The sequence below is a fragment of the Calonectris borealis genome, chromosome 7 (genome assembly GCF_964195595.1).
Source record: "Calonectris borealis chromosome 7, bCalBor7.hap1.2, whole genome shotgun sequence".
NCBI lineage: Eukaryota > Metazoa > Chordata > Aves > Procellariiformes > Procellariidae > Calonectris > Calonectris borealis.
In genome coordinates, this window is record NC_134318.1 from 2,870,076 (window position 1) to 2,888,526 (window position 18,451).

Here is an 18,451-nt window from a genome sequence, read left to right on the forward strand (position 1 = left end):
TCCCCACCTTTGTGGTGACCTACAAAGCACTGTGACTCACTGTCACAGAGTAAGGAAGGATTTTCATAACCAGCTGCTGCCTAATAGGTAATTATTAAGTATTACCAAATTCACTGCGCTAAGGCATGTTCAGATTTAGAGCTGGGAGACTTCTATTTCTAGTCTTCCTTGGTCAGTCGGGGTTCCTTGTTTCCTGCCTGCAGTCTGCAGACTTCAGTGATGTTAGTACCTGCTGGGCAGGGCACTGAAAACCTTGCCCGTCGCCCTTACATCTACGTGCCGTCACCATGCTAGCAAACAGCCATAGGGTTGGGCATGCCTTCCCTCTCTTACACTGTAAACATGCAATTTAGTGTGGTAAGCTATCATGAGGGAATGTCGCAGTATAACAGCAGAGCTGGTGGCCAGGACCTCTGAAGATCTCTGCTCCAGCTCCCACTCACAGGTCAGGGCAGCCGTGCCTTGGCTGGCGGAGGATGGAGATCCCCCACATCGCTGGTGACCTGTCCCAGGGCTGCACCTCCACTGGGGGAAGAAGTGATCTGAACTTCCCAAGGCTCAGCATGTGGATGTTGCCTCCTGTTCCATCATCTGCTTCTACGATTTAGAGTCACGGTCGTTCAGGTTGGAAGGGACCAGTGGAGGTCATCTGGTCCTACCCCCATGCAAGGTTTGAAGTTAGATCCAGCTGCGAAGTTAGGTCATGTTGCTCAAGGGCCTGATGTGATGGAATTTGCCACCTTTGCTCTGCTGGCTTATATTCGATGGTGGATCCACCATAACCTGCAGGATCTTTTCAGAAGGGTCTGTTGCTCAGCGAAACTGATGCATGGGGTTGTCGTGGGCAGACACAGGACCTTGCACTCCTCCTTATTGTGCTGATAGTGCAGTTGAAGTCAGCTCTTCCAAATATGCCCCTCTTCACACCAAAGCCAGCTGGTAGCAGTGGCTCTTGAAGTCCCTCCAGAAAGAGCAGTTTATGCTGGGAGCAAAGGAGTTGGAGAGATGAATCAACTCACCACTGTGGAAGCCCGATTTTGTTATTTCTCCTAAGAATTTAGCCTGTTGGTCTGAGAAGAGGGAAAATAGAACAAAAGAATGGCTGAACTGGCCAAAACAAAAACGCATCCGCCCTGATATGCTTCCTCCAGCAGGGACCAATAATGAAGATGTAAAAAAAGAGCGTAAGGAAAGCCAAATACAGAGTGATTTTTTTTCTCTGGCATTGTCTCCTTGTTACTGACAATGTGCAGCTGGAGATTTTCTTGCATCTAAGATAATATCGCCATCATTGTGTTTAACGGTAAGTGCTTGATACTTGATAGCACCTACTGGTATTGTCCATCCCGGCTGCCTGATTCTAGCTGTGCAGAAGAGGACACAGCCCAAGGGAGAAGAAATTCACCCTCCTTTCCTCACCTGCTTGCATACGTGGTCTCCAAGCGCCAGCACTGAGAACGACGAATATGGAATTGTAATGGAATTATCAAATAGCCAAATACAGTGTCTTTGTCCAAATGCAATTTAACCAAATAGAAAGCGTATTATTTGGGGCATATTGGTAACGAATACATAGAAACTACCAGAACATCAGTGTTGACACATACCTTTCTCATTGAAATTTCCCTCCTATCGTGGGAGCAATCTGTTTATATGAGCGAATTTTTCCAAGAAGAACAAATTGTATACCTTCGTAGGGCTGGAACAAGCTGGGGGCCAGCAACTGAAGATGATTTCTCTCCAGTAGGGCCCTCCTCGTGACATATAAACAGTCAACCCCCCGCCTTGACTGCACTGTCTTTCCCGGTGAACTTGCATTTTGCAGATTTGTGCTTTGTTCCAGGAAAAGCAGTACTAGGGAGAGAGCCGTACGTGTTAGCTGGAGCAGCGTTTCTGGCTGCGAGCGCTCGAGCTGAGCACAGGAGGGTTGGAAAGCATGCCTGTATCGTGTCCAGTAACGCTGACGTACAGAAGTATAAAAATCAAAAGTGGTCACCGAGTGTTTCACTTTTCTTCAAACGCATGCAGAGCTCTGCTGATAATAGAGACACACACACACATACATACTTTAAAATGACACGGGCAAGGGGGGCTGAACGTGAAATTTATTTACACATATGGAGTATTGCAGCCAAAACACTTGAATATAAAGTTCCTTTATGTTTGTTTTAGCACATATGCAAGTATTTTGCATTTGTATTTTTCTTCACGTGCTTCTGACTGACCTCCAGAACGTTTCAATGGGAGGCACAGCAGCACCTCGCTGTCCCTTGTTCACGGTCTGGTTTTTTGGGGTGCCATTGCTGATGTTTTAACACCATGCTACACTCAGTCATCATTCTTCCCGTTCTTCCATTCTTCAACCTTGATTGATCATGATTCATCTGAAGAAGATGATGGTGACAATGAAAAAGTAAGCGTTCAGAGAGAGAAAGCAGAAATGCTCAGGCTAAGATTTACGCTGGGTCTCCTGGGTGAAGCAGCTGAGATCTTTCAGGACAGTCATCCTTCCCAAAAAGCCATCGCCTTCTCCAGTTGATGCCTGAATGGTCCTGCTTCCACCGTTCCTCCTCTATGCCATGTACACTGTCCCTGTATATTCAGCGGTGTGTAATTTCTCAAGCGCCTGCATGCGTCCCTCCCTCCATTGCATTAATCTTAAGAGGGAAAATTGCTTTGCTGCCCATCAGATGTGGCTGCAGTGCTTATCAGGAGCACATCCTCAACAGAGAGAGGAGCACGGCTGCGGTTCTCTAGGCATAAGTAAAAATGACTAATGGATCAGACACAAACAGAAATTTGATTTTTCTGGTGTTTCTACACCTACTTTGATGTATCCACAATTAATAGAGGTTTATCTAACCCTCATTAGCACCTCAAACGGTAACGTTTTAATAGACAGCATTGAACTATAGAGATCCAAAGGAAGTAACTCTAGCTTTCTGCTAAGGGACTCTTCGTTAAACACGTCATTATACAAAAAATAGCTACATCTATATAATGTCTACCTAAAAGCACATAGTCCAGCCCTCAAAGGCCAAAAGGCAAGGTCTAGCCCTCGCTATGAAAGTCCAAACTGTCCTTTTTGTTTGTATGAGACATGGTAATCCCTGCTTTGACTCATTTAGTAAAGCAGAGATGTAAAACTCTCTTTCTTACGAAAGTTTCACGTTTTACCAGTGAAATACCTGAAACAGCCTTGTTGTTATAATTATACAATAGGATGGGTTTGTTAGCAGAGCCAGTGAGTTGCAGTCTGTAATTCTCCAGAAATCCCATCCTTTGCTTGCTCTCAGAGCCACGCGCTTCCCTAAGGACCGCTCGCGCCTCGCCGTGTTGTGATGAGCTGCAGCACTCTGAGTCGCTGCTTGTGGCACGGCACTTGCATACTCATGAAGCCTCTTCCTGCTAGGAGGGACGGCAGCATCCCCTCTCTTTTTGTTTTCTCCTTAATTCCTTTATGCAGACCGCCCAAGGGTTGCTGGCTCTTCAAACATTTATAGTGTAATGATATGAAATCGTGAGTTTGCGTTCAACATAACTCTCATCAGCGTGTCCCCTGGACTTCTGTAACGGAGAACAAGCCGGGCGACCACGCCATCTTTCTGGCAGTCCAGGTGGGTGAGACAGAACAGCATGACTTCTCGGAGCTCTGTCTTTCTTTACACCGCTGGAGAGGAATAGCGTCTTCTGCGACGGACTAACCCTCGCTGCGATGGGGAGGAGGTAGCGAGCCTGACCCACGCACGGCTGAGCCCGCTGGGGAGGGCACCAGCAGCCAGGCAGCCCCTGGCAGCTCTCCTCTGCGGCGCTGCGTGCTACCATTAGTTGGCTTCATCGTGACACAGCCTAGTTCCTTACCGGTAACTACGGATGACATCTGTTTTCTTCCCGGTTTATGCAGAAGAATCAATAATAAAGCTGTTTCTCTGATACTGCCGTTACCAATGTAATCTGGAGCGCGATGAGCCCCCGAGGAGGAAGGCTTTTTGCATCAGCTGAGGATCTCGGCTGCTGCTCATACAATCGCATCTCCATCCGCAGAGGTAATGCGCTCGAACGTTACGTAAGGAAGAGCCTACAAGAAGAGTATGCTGAATTCCCTGTGCGTATGTATGAATATTAAATATTTGTGTGATTGGCTGCCTTAAACACCCCATCAATATTTATAACTGGGCGGGGGGACAGTGGGAATTCTTCGGTATAAATTATTTCAAGCCTCATTTCTGCAATACCACAGTCTTTGCATCTCTTTGCATTCTGGAGGACTAAAGATAGACGACGCGTAAAAATGGAAGCGGTTCCCTTCTTTCGCTTCAGGATTGCGAGGTTATATAATTTAAAGGGAAGATTCGTCTTACAGATTTTCAGGATCAGTGTAATTCTTGAGTATCCTTTTTAATTTTAAAATACAGATTCCTTTATCTTCTCAGTACCGAAATGAGAATTTTTAGGAAGATGGAAGAGTTAAAGGGTTATTTAGGTTTTCGCCTCATCACATGGCCAATTGCTTTGTAATCCCCTGCCTGCCCTGCCTGCCTTTTAGAAAACTAATCAGAAACGCTGATTGTTAGCTGTCTGTAAAGCTAATGAAATGCTGAATGTCTCAATATTAAAAAGTTAGCGCCATTCTTTACACGGACTCTTCCAAAACGTGCCTTGTGAGATAGAGCAGATTTTATTCCAGGGAGAATACGGGACCTTACGAACCACAGGAATTTCAGAGGACCACTCGGGAAGCTCGCCAACCCTTTTGCTAAATAGCAGCGTGGCGTTTTGAAAGCAAACCTCCATCTCTCTTGCTCATTTGCTAGGTGTGGTAAAGTTAATCGCTCTTCTTTTTTTCGCTTTAGATGTAGTTTTATGAGGCCTGCGTGTTGACTTCTCTTTCGGCAGCCTGCCGATCCCTCCCAGGGAGCAGGGGTACAGTTCCAGCCTGTCTGGAGGTGTCCAGCTTCTCTGCTGCCCTCCACGCTGACCCAGCAGCAGTTCCTTTACAGCCTCGCTGCGAGGGTTAGTTTGGTGTGGCAGCGATGAAGCCCTTTCCCTTCCCTTCATGCTACCCAGGACCAGAATGGGTTTGGGATAGCAAAACACATCTCCCCAGTAAGATTAAAAAATCCTGAGGGGCGGGAAGCAACCACATCTCCTTTTTTATCGGTATCTGTTCTGACTCCAGGTTTTGGGCAGGAACACGAGAAAAATACTTGACACTGTTCCTCTAGCAAAGACGAAGATGAAGATGTGGAAGATGTGTGCCTATCACATCCATATGCAGGTCTCCTCTGGGGACGAGGCTGTAACCCTAGGATCGATCCCCTAGGAAGGAGAGAGATGGTGCCCGTGCCCGCGCTGGAGGGGTGCCCAGCCGTTCAGCTGAGCGCTCAGGCGGTAGGAGTACGATCTGACTTTGAAGCTGGCCCCTGTTCTGAGCAGGAGGTAGGACTAGAGACCTCCAGAGGTCCCTCTCTACCTAAGTCCTGTGACTCTGAGGCAGACAATGTTCTGGTGAGTATTTACTGAACACGCTAATAAATTAATTGGGAATTGAGTCCAACCAAGCCCCCTTGGCGAAAACAGGCAATTCTTCAAGCTTTGTCCGCGTTCGCTGGGCAAGTTTTAATGCCAGCGCAGCTGAACCAGTAAAAATTTTCAGTCCTCTTTGTGGACCTTTTGTGGATGTATCTATGGAGCCTGCAACCTGATCTGCAGCGCTTGGCTACTTACTTTTATGCCTTTATCAAAGAAGATCTCATTCTCCCAAGAGTTGGTGGATTTACGGGCTTTGCAGAGCCTGTGAGCCACAGGGCCCTTCCAGGGCGTGCAGATTGCAGCCCGTGCTGCCTCATGCTTCTCCGCAAATGTGCTTCAGTCCTCGGCCAGCGCAACCGTTTCAAAGGTCGAGGCTGATCAGCCTCTCTGAACACCCTGTCCTCGGTGCCTCGGCGGACACTGTGTCTCTTGCGGTGCGGGGTTTCTTGCTTCAAAGCCTTTCCTCTGAGCAACTGCAAGACGTGCTCCACGATGGCCCTCGGACATGATTTTCTCTGCTAGAATATTATTGTTTGGACAAATCCAGTTGGCTTCTGCTTTCTCGGGGATAGTAGGAGAAGCTATAGCTGCTTCCCCCCGACTTCGCCAGGTCTCCAGTGCTAGCCGCACGGGCAGTGTCGCAGGGCGGATGGGTCCTTCTTAGGGTACCTTCTGCCATTAATATAGTCCAAAGAGCACTGTGCTCTGTCCCCTTCCTGGTGCCTTGAAATCCATGTTACCCCCCAGTTCCTCCCCTTCCACAGTTACTTTTCAACCTGTCACACTCCCAGAACATGATAGATACCATCCGGACCATTTGCTAAATGAATCCTATGCCTTTCAGGCTGTGATGGTGTTCTCCCTGCTAAGGAAACTTCAGGCCTCCGTGGATCCCAGGGATTGCAGCTAGTCTCTAAAATGTCTTTTGAATTTAGAGGCTCTGGACCCTGACGTTGGCGTAGATTCACCAGAGAAAAGTAGAGAAAGTTGCATTTTGCAAGGGAGAAGATTTTGGTAGACAGGTAATCCACTGTGGGCTTTCTCTGAGAAGTTATGTTTTGTTTTATTGATGCTTTAGCGATCTCCCTGTCCCCTTCCTTCCCTGAGACTGATGGTAAGGAGGACCTGGCCACCACAGGAGCTGACTTTACACCCTTAATGTCATCTGAGAACTTCCTGGGGCAGAAGGAGGTCCCCGTGGGAGGACTTGGCACCACAGGCTGTTCATGTTGTCGCTGTCCTGCAGTACAGAGTGCGTGGAGGAATTCGCCCACAAATCTTTTTATCCCACCGTAATAGTGACAGCTACGCTTCCAGCCTGAGCAGCTTTGCTGAGCAGCTTCACCCAGGACACCACGCTCTTCCCTCTTACCATGCCGCCCCAGCTGTGTTATTCCAAGCTGGGAGCCACCTTTCTGATGCCAGATGGTCTTGAGCCGCAAGCCACTGTGCTGGGGAAGTGGCCCTGGGCTCTGTTCTCTGTGCTCTTCTCCAGGGCGTCTTTTATTAGCCCCATCCTTTTTCTGGAAGATAATACTCCTCACAGGCTTAATCCTGCATAAATTCTCACTGCAGTCTGTCCTTCTCTTTCTTTACACAGCCTGTGTGATTCCTCCAGCTGGGAATCAATGACGAGTGTTGAGACAGTCCCGAAACGTTACGAAGCTGATGGATGCCTTCTCCTGCTCACAATCCAAACACCTTTCCCCTCATTCCCAGGTTGTAGGCCAAGTTCAAGATTTCAACATGGGGAGACTTTGCTAGTGCTTAATTCACGGTTATAACTGGCTGAAGTGCAGCGTATGGTGAGCTCTAATTGCTTTCATGCTTTCTGTCCTTGACACCCCTTCCAGATAGCTGATGTGTCCTCTACCTGTGACAGCTTGTACTTCACGCTACTCAGTGTTGGAGGTCTTCCTCGTCTGTTCTCACGGGCTTATACAAACCGGCCAGGCTCCAGCTGGCGGCACTGGGGTGGGGGTCTCTGGCCTGACCCTGCTCCCAGCAGAGCAAATGTCACAGCTAGGCAGGTGTCCAGGGGAGTCGGGCCAGTCCCCGAGGATGGAGACCCCCCACCGCTCGGGACCCCACCCGAGGGATGCCCCGCTCACGCGGGAAGGGGATGTATCCTCATGTCCAGTGCGATTTTCCTTCATTGCAGTTGTGCCCGTTGGTCTTGTCCTATTGCTTTGAACTTCTAAGAAAAGTCTGGCTCTGTCATCTCTGTCACCTTCCCGTTAGGATGTGGAAGATGCAGTTAGATCCTCACTTTTCAATTCCCCACTTACTTAATTCCGCATTTATTTAATCTCCTGTCTTTTCAATTCATCCGTTTTCTTTTTCCATATGCGTAGACTCGCTAAGGGGGGAAGACACCGCTGATCAGACTGACAGTGCAGCCAGACTTTGCTCTGAAGTGCTTCAGCATCTCCCATAAGGTCTTTGTGGACTAGACTTGTCTGTGGGGACTGGTGGAACTTCATACTTCGACTCTGAGACAAAAAAAATGGGATTTGTTCTTCCCTACTACTCTGCTCAGCCTTGCAGGCAGCTCAGAACGGCTGCAGGTAGATAGCGGTAGTGGCCAAGACACGACGGTGGCCAAGACAGCCCAAGGAAGGTGGCCGTGTTAAATCTGGGACCCACATCAGAGCCTGGCGCTGCCCCTCTCCCCGTCCCCACCAGCCGGCCGCTCCGCAGCCTGCAGGGTCCGCGCAGCCCCAGCCGCTGCTGCCGGGCCAGGCAGCGACGGTGGCTCCTGCGACACCTTCCCTTCTGTTTACGTGGAAGCAGAATGAGTCTTGAAGGGAATGTGTTTATCCTCGCGTTCGTCACTTTGCATCCACTATCTGCCTGCGTCGGTCCTGTGCAATGCAGCGGAGCAGAGGAAATTAACAGTAAACCGAGGAAAACTTAACGCAGAAGCGAAGGAAACCTGTAGTTATGGCATTGCATCTTCCCTGTGCCATGGGGAAGAGGAGAGTCTGAACCCCGGGCACACACCGCGTCCGCCGAACTGCCGTCGCTGCACGAGATGATGCCGGCGCTTCCCTCCCCGGCCGCAGCCTCAGCAGGGTCTCTGCACAAAAAGCCGCTTTCCTCCTGGCGCGAGTTAACGCAGGCAGGCTGGGGGGGGGGGCAGGCACCCAGCCCCTGCGGCCGGCGTCGCCGCTGCGGCGATGCAGCACGGCTGGACGGAGGAAGGAGAGCCAGGCGCGAGCTCGCGGGTGTTCAGCGGGGTCCCTCAGCAACTGCGGGTGCCGAGGACGCTGCCAACGCTGGCGGAGCGGCTCCTTGCTCATTAAGTAGGTATAAGCTACAGCCAACTCTGCCGTCTCATTCTAGCTCTGATCTACCCGGCGTCTTATGCCATCCACGGCATCAACTGACCAGATTAATTGCCGTGCAGCTGGGATGAGAGGTGGGGAGAACTGGGAGCAGATGAAAGCTTTTATGCTGCTTCCATTCGCCCTCAGATCATTACCCCTCGCGTTGCAGAGCGTTCCCGGGCTTGCCGCATCTCCCATGCTACTTTGTCATCTGCTAGCATGGCCGTGGACGGTTTGCATCCTTGCCACGAATAAAGGAAATTAAAATCTCGTGAGAAGCCCTGCCAGAAGCCCTTGTTTTCAAGCTAGCTGTTGCAGCCTGATCTAAACGTGTTGGGAGGAAAATGACCGTTTTACTCCTGCGACAGCTGAACGGTCCTTCATACCCGGTGCATCAAGGCTGAGATACCCCCATTGCTTTCAGGGAAAAGTCTATTTTAAACTCCTCTCTTAGCCAGTGTTTTTGCAGAAGAAAGAAAAGAGCTTCAGGCTAAACTTGATCCTCGCAGGCTGCATATTTCAGTACTGGAAGGCTGTGACTCAGTGGCCTCTGGAAGCTCTCCAAGCTATCAGTAGCTCAAAGGAGGAATTAAAAACTCAACGAACTGCCTGTTCTCCTGAAACTTGTTTTGTGCATGCTATGGAAGAGATGAGAGGTTTGAAAGAAGGCGGCCCTGTCCAAGAATCATTGGCTATAACAAGTCACAGCAAGCAATGAATATTTATTTTATAAAAATGCTTAGACGTCTTTTAATGAGCCTTTTTGCCAAGTTTGCGTGGAAGAATTTGCCAAAATACCATGTACGCTATAATAAATCCCAAGGTACCTAATAGGCTTCCCCACTTGGTCTTCTGTCCCTGGCAGTCTCTATGTAGAGATGTTAGAATACCTGTTTTCTCCCCCAAAATGGGAAGGAGGGACTTTGTAGCCTTTCTGATGTTTCTCCAGACAGTTGGAAAAGCCGATGCGAATAGAGATGTGTCCGGTGCTAGCCCGTGAAACCAGGCTTGGCAGGAGGAATCTCGGGAAGATGGGACTGAGGCTGGATGTTAGACTCAGGCAATCAGCTCATCAGAGCTCAGGGAAGAAGATGGCCCCTTTGGCTGAGCCTCTGCTTCTAGACAAGAGTGGTCCTTGTTTCACTCCACCGTCTTAGTCCCCGGATCTGCCTTGCCCTCATCCCAAATCCATGTTGGGGGGATATCTTGGACCTGTCCATCCCCGATGGTTAAGGCTTACTTTCAAGCCCAAGACACAAGAGAGCAAAATCAGCACAAGAGAGCAAAATCAGCACCTCAGATTAAAATAGGAAACAAACTCAAAGTTTCTGGACGCTCCACGAAATCACCCAGGGAAAGAGCTCTAGTACTTGCTGAAAACAGAGCTTGCGAGCCCAACCCAGGGAGTGAAGTGAGTGATCTTCTGCTCTTAGGAGTGCCTTACTTGGAAAAGGAGAACTTTAAGAAAAGGCAGCACCGTGGCTCGGTGCCTTCAGATGTGGCCTGTCAGGGTGCATTCCTGATCACAACCAGGAAACGTCTTCCCACCCTTTTTGCCACGTTTTCCTAGCTCTCCAGACCAAGGGTTGACTGAGCTGGCCCACCCAAGAAAGACTCAGTGAAGGGATTCTTCCAACTGAAGTTAAAGCCATTGCCTTCATGCTTGCTGTGGGTGCTAGGACTTGGTACTGCTGTGCCTCAGTAGTGTATTCTGAAGTGATCAGCCAAGGACAGGAAGCTTATCAGGGAGGGACATTTGGTTGCCTTTGGAAAGCTGGAATTTGTCGTCTTCTCTAAGGAGATCTCCAGCTGGAGGAGCTGGAGCTGGAGATCTCTTTACTGACAGAGCAGAGAGAAACATTTCTATCAAGCTTGGTACCTAACAGCCAGAACTGGTCAGAAAGTGTTCGACTGCCGCTTTCTTTGTGGATTCCTTGCTCATAAAACGCTCATTTCTTAAACTAAAATATTTTTCTAGGAATGTGCTAATTCAAACAAAGGTTTAGCCAGAAAAGGCCGCCTGCTTCCAGAAGAGGGAATTTCTGGTTAATGGAGCGAGAGGGAATCGCTTAATTTAACGACCAGCTCGGTGAGTTTGAGCTCTCAGCTGAAATATAGGAGAGCCCAGGTCGCGTCCTTGCTCCAGCAAATGCATCCTGCTCATTCGAAGCGGAACAGCCGCAGCAGGAACAGCTCACAGAAGGACCTGCTGGGTCCTCATCGTGCCTTGGCACAGGGAAATCACTGAGCCTGAAAATCCCCTATCCTAGGCAAATTCACTGGCCACTGGTTGTTGGCTGTCCAGACCAAGTCTGTAAGGTGACAAGCCAGCATGCCGGCGGGGACAGGAGTCCGTTGCTGAAGAGAACCTACAACCAGCCCAGCCGTAACAAAGCTTGGCCATTTCCAAGTCTGCTGGGATGAACATCAGCACTTGAGCTGCCTTTAGTTCCTCCCCCGGCACTGCAGCCTGGTTGATTTTTAAGGTACAAACTCCTTTTTTTGAGTTTGCGCATATTTGCCCGAGGACAGAAGTTGTATTGCAGGTTCACACTCCCTAAAACATGCATGTAGACAACTGCACATCGATTTCTTGGAATTTGCTAGCGCAGCAAAATTTAAGTGTGCAGGCCAAAAGAAAGTGCTGATTTTTCAAGCTAACCTGCCCTGGCTTCTGTTCCCCTTCTCCCCCTCCATAAATGTAAAGTATTGGTTTTATTCTAGCCTTTCGACTGTGTAAATGCTGTTGTATGGCCGATATGCAACCAATTATAGAGGGAGCAGATGTTTTTCACAGTAATGCAACAAACGCTCTTCTTTTTTTGTCCTTTGCCTTAAAGATAATTTTTATCTCATGATGATTTCATGTTCAAGTCTTGCGTATTTCTGTGTTGCAGAGATTGTCCCCTTAAGGGGACATGCGCTTCAGCCACGCAGGACTAATATAGATTGGTCTGATATAGGCGGGTAAGCAAATTGGCTGTGGTGACCCGGCTGCCGGCGCTCCTCCGCCCGTTCAGACGGAGGAGGTGGCTTCTGGCAGAGCCGTGCCGCTGTCGGTGCAGTGGCTGGCGTGCGTCAGGCTCGCGGCGGCTGCGACTGCAATTTGTTTGGTTTACGTCTGGCGTGCGCCGCCGCGCTCAGATGGACGTCACGTGCCTTTGGCCCTAGGCGGAGCGTCGAGCCCCTGGTGGTCCATCCTCGCGAGCGGCGGCAGAGCCATTCCGTTTCCAAGAATAATCTTCCATCCAAAAAAAAAAAAGGTGCATCATCCAATACCTTAATCCTGCCACGTGGCTGGGTGAGCTTCATCCTTTGGAAAAGGGTTTCCCCTAACACGAGTCCCCGCTGCAAGTGCAGCCCTTTGGGAAGCCTCACCTCCACAACCACCACCCAAGCAGGACCTTGCAGGTGGGCGGCTGCGACCGCGTGCCCTGTGGTCGTAGGGGCACTTATTGTTACTATTTGTAGACCTGGCTGGAAAAATTCCGACAAAGCAGTTGTACATGTTTCTTCTTGTTGATCTCTTTTGCCAGTTTGCCACCATCGCCAGGTGGTTGCCCTCCTTGTAGAGCCTGTCGAAATGTCTGGGAGGAAAAAGGGGAAGAGTGTGCTTCCAGTATATTCCCTGCTCCTTCCAGCTGCTACTTACAGGGTGTGGGAATGCCTTGAGGTTCCTCTAGGAGACGTATGTGGAGCTAGGGTTAATGCAATGGGGAAACCATCACGAATTTTACAAAAAGCCTGGATTTCTTTGCTGTGCTTCTTGGGAACAACTTGTGTTGTTACTCCTTGTGTTTTTTCCAGCTGGAAGAACAGGGTGGTGCCACAGATATTTTCGTTATTATTGACTCCTAGGCTTGAGGCACAATTCTCAGCACGCAGGGAAGGCAAGTATTAATGAGTAATTTTTCAAAAACATCTCTCTCCTTTATTTCAGAGTCTCCTGAAATTGGGCCCTCAGTTGTAGTTCACACAACTGTGACGTTTGGAAGCGAGCACCTGGATTCAGACCCCGCAGAGGTGCAGCAATTAATTCTCAGTCACCTGGAGAGGATTGTGCCATCCCTGCCTAAACCAGCCAGCATCAAGTGTCAGAAATGGAGATACTCGCAGGTACTCCGTGGTGGGATCAGTCAGCTGGGAGGATGCTGCTGGGGCAATGCCGTAGTACAGACTTGCGCTGTAATCCAAGAAACAGGACATCCTATGACCCAGTGGTCTTCATCCCTGGGGAGCAAGAGGAAAGGGGATAGTTGCTCGATATCCGGAATACGTTCCTCCCCATAGCCATGAGCAGCGTCCGAGGCTGGCCAACGACAGCCAGATCATTTCTAGTCATCTTTTTACGTAGTGGACCTGGCTCAGGGGTAAGTTACGCGGCACTCCTGGTGAGTAGGGACAGGAGCGGTGCGCAGGAAGGAAGTAAATCCCACATACTTTGGTGGGATTTTCGCTGGTATTTAAAAATATGACTCAATCTGTATCCAAAAGTATGTGATATTATTAGCAAAATTGCCACCCTACCACAGAGTAGCAGAAGTCCTTGCGTTCATATGTACTAATTGTTATTATTTGATTTGGCCCAGTTCGATTTAACAGTATGTTATGCGCAAAATATTTTAAAGTAAACTACCTAAGGGTAATAATAGCAAAATGTGTATATTTTACAGACTTCTTTTAAAAATCAAAGGAAATTGTTGGCAATTTCCTAAAATACTGGAGTGTTTCTACATGTTTACCCAAAGCCTCTTAAGTTAAATTACACTGGTGAAATTGAATGTGGAAGTTGATGCAAAATATTTACTTAAAGCAGTTCCCTAAAATTTTTTCCTTTTATAAAGTCTGGAAAAGTTACTGTAGATGACTGTTGTGAAGTCTGCTCATACCCCTTGATCTGCATCTGATTTAGGAACCTGGTCTCATTAGCACAAAGTTTATTCTTCTGCAAGTTAGGTATTGGTAGTTTGCAAATCACTTCCCGGTGATAGTATTTGTTCTCAGCTGTCGTATAAAAACGACCTGAACATAGGTTTTAATGTTTCAGATGACTCATACAAAAATCATGGCATGTTTTATATGTCCCTCTTTATCAGTTCAGGGGTTTTTTTTGCTAGTAACAGTATCTCTGTACAGTTGTCACTGTTAAGGCATCCTTTTCTGGTTGTGACTTCTTTTCTTCTGCATTATCTGCATACCTTTCTGCTTCAAACTGCTTGTGAGCGCAAGAGCTGCGGGTGGTAGGGAGGAGAAGAATTGGATCTATCTCCAGCAGACAGACACTTGGTTGACCAGCTCTGGAAAGGGCTCCCAAAACAAAGTAAGAAGTATTTTTAAACAGAATTAATACACCCTGGATACTGCTGCTATCACAGAGCTCTATCATAAAATTTGTCAAATTCAGCTACTTTGTGTGCAAGGAAAGGGCTTAATATGCCTTTTCCTTGCACTACTCACACTTTTAGCATAGTGTCAAAGGTGACATGTAAGCATATGCATCATATATGGCCCATTCTGATTTATTTCACCATGAAAAACACGGATAAAGGAAAAGACAAGAACGGCAGTTAATTTCTTACTACTGAATAAAAAAAAAAAGCTTCAATTGCATTCTACCGAACAACTATGCTTTTTGAATCCTGGCAAAATTATGGCCGTACAGGATTTATTATAACCTTATACCTATTGCATCATCTTTTAGAGGTAGCTGGAACAGTGACTGTAGGAATGAACTCTTATTTTCTACAATTGCTTCAAAATTGTTGTCTTCCTAAATCACTAGGTGTGCGTCCTGTTTTCCTTATTTAAAAATTACATTCGGACATCATCCTGCTGGATGGTGCTCTATTATTTTCTCAAACCACTGTACAATTTACAGCTCTTCTCGCTTTCTTCTCCTGCCTCTGTTGCCTGCTATCGACCGCGCTGCTACTAACCAAAACCACCAACTTCAGCAGCTGCTTGTGCTTTAAGTCTGTGTCACAGGAGGAGTTATCACCAGTCTTTAATTCGGTGGATGAATGTCAATATGTCTTAGATTGCAAATAAGTCAGCATAGGTCAGATCCGTTATCTCAATAAAGAGATCTCTATTGCCACCCTATAAACTAATCACTACCTAAATTAAATATCTGGGACAGAGCTCCCTCTTTCTCTTAAAGCTATCTTTACTTTCAATTATAATAAGCTGTTGCCAGAGAAGCAAAGGGAACTGATAAGATGGGTGCATCTTTCCCCTGACTCTTTTAGACAGGGTTTATCCTACTTGTTAATTAAATCCGGCTGTAACGTCCTTCACATGGCCAAACGCAATCCTGGGATTAAAATGCAGACATTACAATTATCCATGACGGATGAGGGATTAGGACTTCCAAACTTCTACTGACACTACTTAGCAGCACAGCTGCAATTCTGAATCCCCTGCTTTAATTACGATAAGACACTATTAGCATTCAGAGCCAACAGCTTCCCAACCCATCGTGTCCCTTTGACAGAGTCACTTTATATGTATAAGGGATACTGGGAAAACACAGAATCACAGAAATTGGACCTCTTCAGGAGGGACCTCTTCAGGGACCTCTTCAGGTCTCTAGTCCAACATGTTGCTCAAAGCAGAACTATCGCCAGCACTAGGTGACCTCAACCATGGCTTTGTCTAGCTGAGTCTTCGAGGATGGAGATTCAACAGGCTGTGCCATATAGGCGAGGGTAATTTGGAATTTACACCTTCAGAAGAATTTGAAGAAGGGGCAGGATCATTCCTTTCCCCAGTCAATATGTCTAGACTGAGGGCCTTTACTACACTGAGTGCACAATCTTGCCACACAGGCGAAAAGATGCAGGCTGAGATGTGAAAATATTGATCCTGTGATCAGCGTGACAAACCAGAAGCTGTTTGGTACAGCCAGCGTCAAATAAGCACTGGGTAGTCAAGAAGGAAGGACACTCCAAAAGCCTTTTTCTGCTAAACCTTTCTTCATTGTTTATGCTCAATGACCTTGATCTGTAAGAAAAATTTAGGAATAAATTAAGTACTGACCTAAAATTAGTCTGAGAAAGACTATCTCTGGCTGGATTTACCATACATGGAGAGACCCTTCTGTTAAGTTGAATAATGGAGAATGGGTCGCAACTGGCTACAAATTCATTTCAGATAATTACCCCTTTAAAAGATGCTAACATGCCGGTAACACAAAATGCAGCCAGTAACATAAACGTGGGTACTTGGAAACGGCAGATAACAGCACGGCAGCGCCTAGCTGAGTGTACATTTAAATCAGTGGAGAAGTCCCCTATACTGAATAAGATGCCTTGGACTTTAGGTCTTGTTCACCGAAGCTGACAGTCGCACGATGGGGTACAGTAACGGTTTACCGCACAGGAATCCGAGACATATCTTTGGACCAAAAGATATCTTTGAATCCAAAGCATATCTTTGGACCAAAGGCAGAAAGTCAAGGGACGATTGAAAGAAAATTATACTCTCTGTATCATGCTTTATGATCTCTATGGTTTGATCTCTATTGCTGGTCTACTGCTGTGCTTCTGCTCTTTTTTTTTCCTCTCTCTCTGGCTTTCCAGGTATTTTTTCCTCTTTTTCAACATTTCATCCTTAAGGGTCTTGTTTTGTCATTCCTTTTCTCAGACTATTTCTTCCCACCTTCCTCCTCCGATCACTTCATCACCAAGCTGTCCTGCATCTTCTTATCTTTTTTATCCCTCCTGCCTAAGCCTGCCTTGCCCTCACGTTTACCTTTAGGCCAGTGCTGCTGCTGCTGCCGCCTCATCTCCATTCTGAGATTCACCGGTGCTGCTCTGGGGTGCACTGATTTAGTACAACGTGGACACTCAGCCTTTGTACGTAGGTTTGAAACAGGCTACAACAAGGTGTGGCACAGCCAAGCCTGGTGAAACCCCAAACGCTGTGTGCTTTTATTCTGCCGTTTGACACGCATTGGTGTTTGTCATAAAGTACAATACCGAAAAGAGGTCTTGTTCTCCCCATGAGTTCCAGGTAGGTTCAGGTTAATAGGTACTGGCCAAAGCAAAGTCCATTCACTTTTAGAAGTGTTACACATAACTGCTCAAGAGCTGCCACTCCACAGATACAAGTTTAATTGAGGGTATAGTGCCAGGAAAATTATATTTAAAATGAATACAATGCATACATTGAGAGTGACGTTAAATATTCATCAAAGCAACCTTATTCAGAACTTGTCCCACGCTACTTACAGAAAAAGCGTTGATTGTATCTCTAGCAGTGTCTAAAAATTGTTGTGCTACTCAGATGAAAAAGGAGACCAGCGTAGCAGAGCTGGAGACAGGGTGGGTTGTCCCAAGGCTGTATGTACGCTTGCACAGCAGCATGAACCAACCTGGAAGTATTTCAAAGACGTGTAGATGAGGCGCTTAGGGACGTGGTTTAGTGGGCATGGTGGTGTTGGGTTGACGGTTGGACTCGATGATCTTAGAGGTCTTTTCCAACCTTAACGATTCTGTGATTCTATGATTCTATGAAGCATGGGCAGGTCATCATGACAGTTGTTACTCTCAAGTCCACCTCACTTCCCATCCAGGAAGGTCACCTGGTCAACCCAATGGTGTTGCAGGCTCTCTTGGAAACAGCAGGCTCCCTTTCCTTTGTTGAACAGTTGCATATCTGGGGGATTTTGCAAACCCACCTTTGCTGATGTGAGGTCATGTGTCTTCATACCTTTTGGCTTAGAGATCTCCATGCCCCATCTATCCAGGGTCAGACAATTCGTTTCTGCTGAGACGGACTGAGAATAAGACAGGACGGGGCTGTGAAGTTTCTAAATTTCCACATACAGGAAAGCTTTATTCTAATTATTTAATTCCAGAAGATAAGTATTTTACTATGATGATACTTCAGTCGCTAATGCTCGGACCTACTATCTGGGGTGGGAGGGATGCTTCCTATGAAGGCGTGTTTCTCAGGAATACAAACCTTTCTGGCGTGAAATTCAGGTAAATAAAATACTTTCTTTTCCATCTCCCTGTATGCTTTTCTTTTTCAGGTTACAAAAGCTGTACCCAATTGTCTGGGACAAATGATTCTTCATACTCAACCTCTCCTGATTTGTGGGGGCGATGGATTTACTCGTTCCAACTTCGATGGCTGCATAGATTCTGCTATCAGTCTTGCAGAGGCTGTGAAGTCTCATTTATAGCAATTTCAAAGTCGGCTGCTAAACTTAATCTAGATTTATGATGAATTTTACTGTGATGGATTGAATTCTAGTTTAGTGTTAACATCACTGGCCTCTATCTTGCAAAAATAAATAAAGGAAGATCTATTGGTGTGCTGTAATAATTACTGGGATGGAATTGAATTGAATTTTCCAGGATCTGTGCTGTGAGTGGTTACTTCACTTGAAGTAAAGCTTTTTCTGGCTCTAGTCAGAGGCACTGAGTTCCAGCAGTCTTGCCAGGTCTCCTGATACTTTTACAGCCCAGGAAAAGTATGTCAAGGAGAGGAGCCTGACTTGAAGCAGCACAAAAACCCATGGAGCTGCAGAGTTTACTCCTTCTCTGAGCATTTGGAGCCCTGAAAGTGACAGAAGGAACATG

At 47.2% G+C, this 18,451-nt stretch overlaps 1 protein-coding gene across 4 annotated transcripts in view; it reads left to right on the forward strand.

Moving 5' to 3' along the window:
• RNLS (renalase, FAD dependent amine oxidase) overlaps nt 1-18,177 on the forward strand; it is a 76,596-nt gene extending 58,419 nt beyond the window's left edge. For 2 of the 4 annotated variants that reach the window (XR_012674208.1, XR_012674209.1), the window contains exons 6-7: nt 12,802-13,231; nt 17,899-18,177. Coding sequence is in view for 2 of the 4 variants with exons in the window: in XM_075154052.1 (XP_075010153.1) it covers nt 12,802-12,977; nt 17,899-18,051 (329 nt within the window). In the remaining 2 variants the exon portion in view is untranslated. The remainder of the gene's footprint in view (nt 1-12,801; nt 13,232-17,898) is intronic. The other 2 variants (XM_075154052.1, XM_075154053.1) reach the window with 1 other exon arrangement.
• The last annotated feature ends 274 nt before the right edge of the window (nt 18,178-18,451 follow it).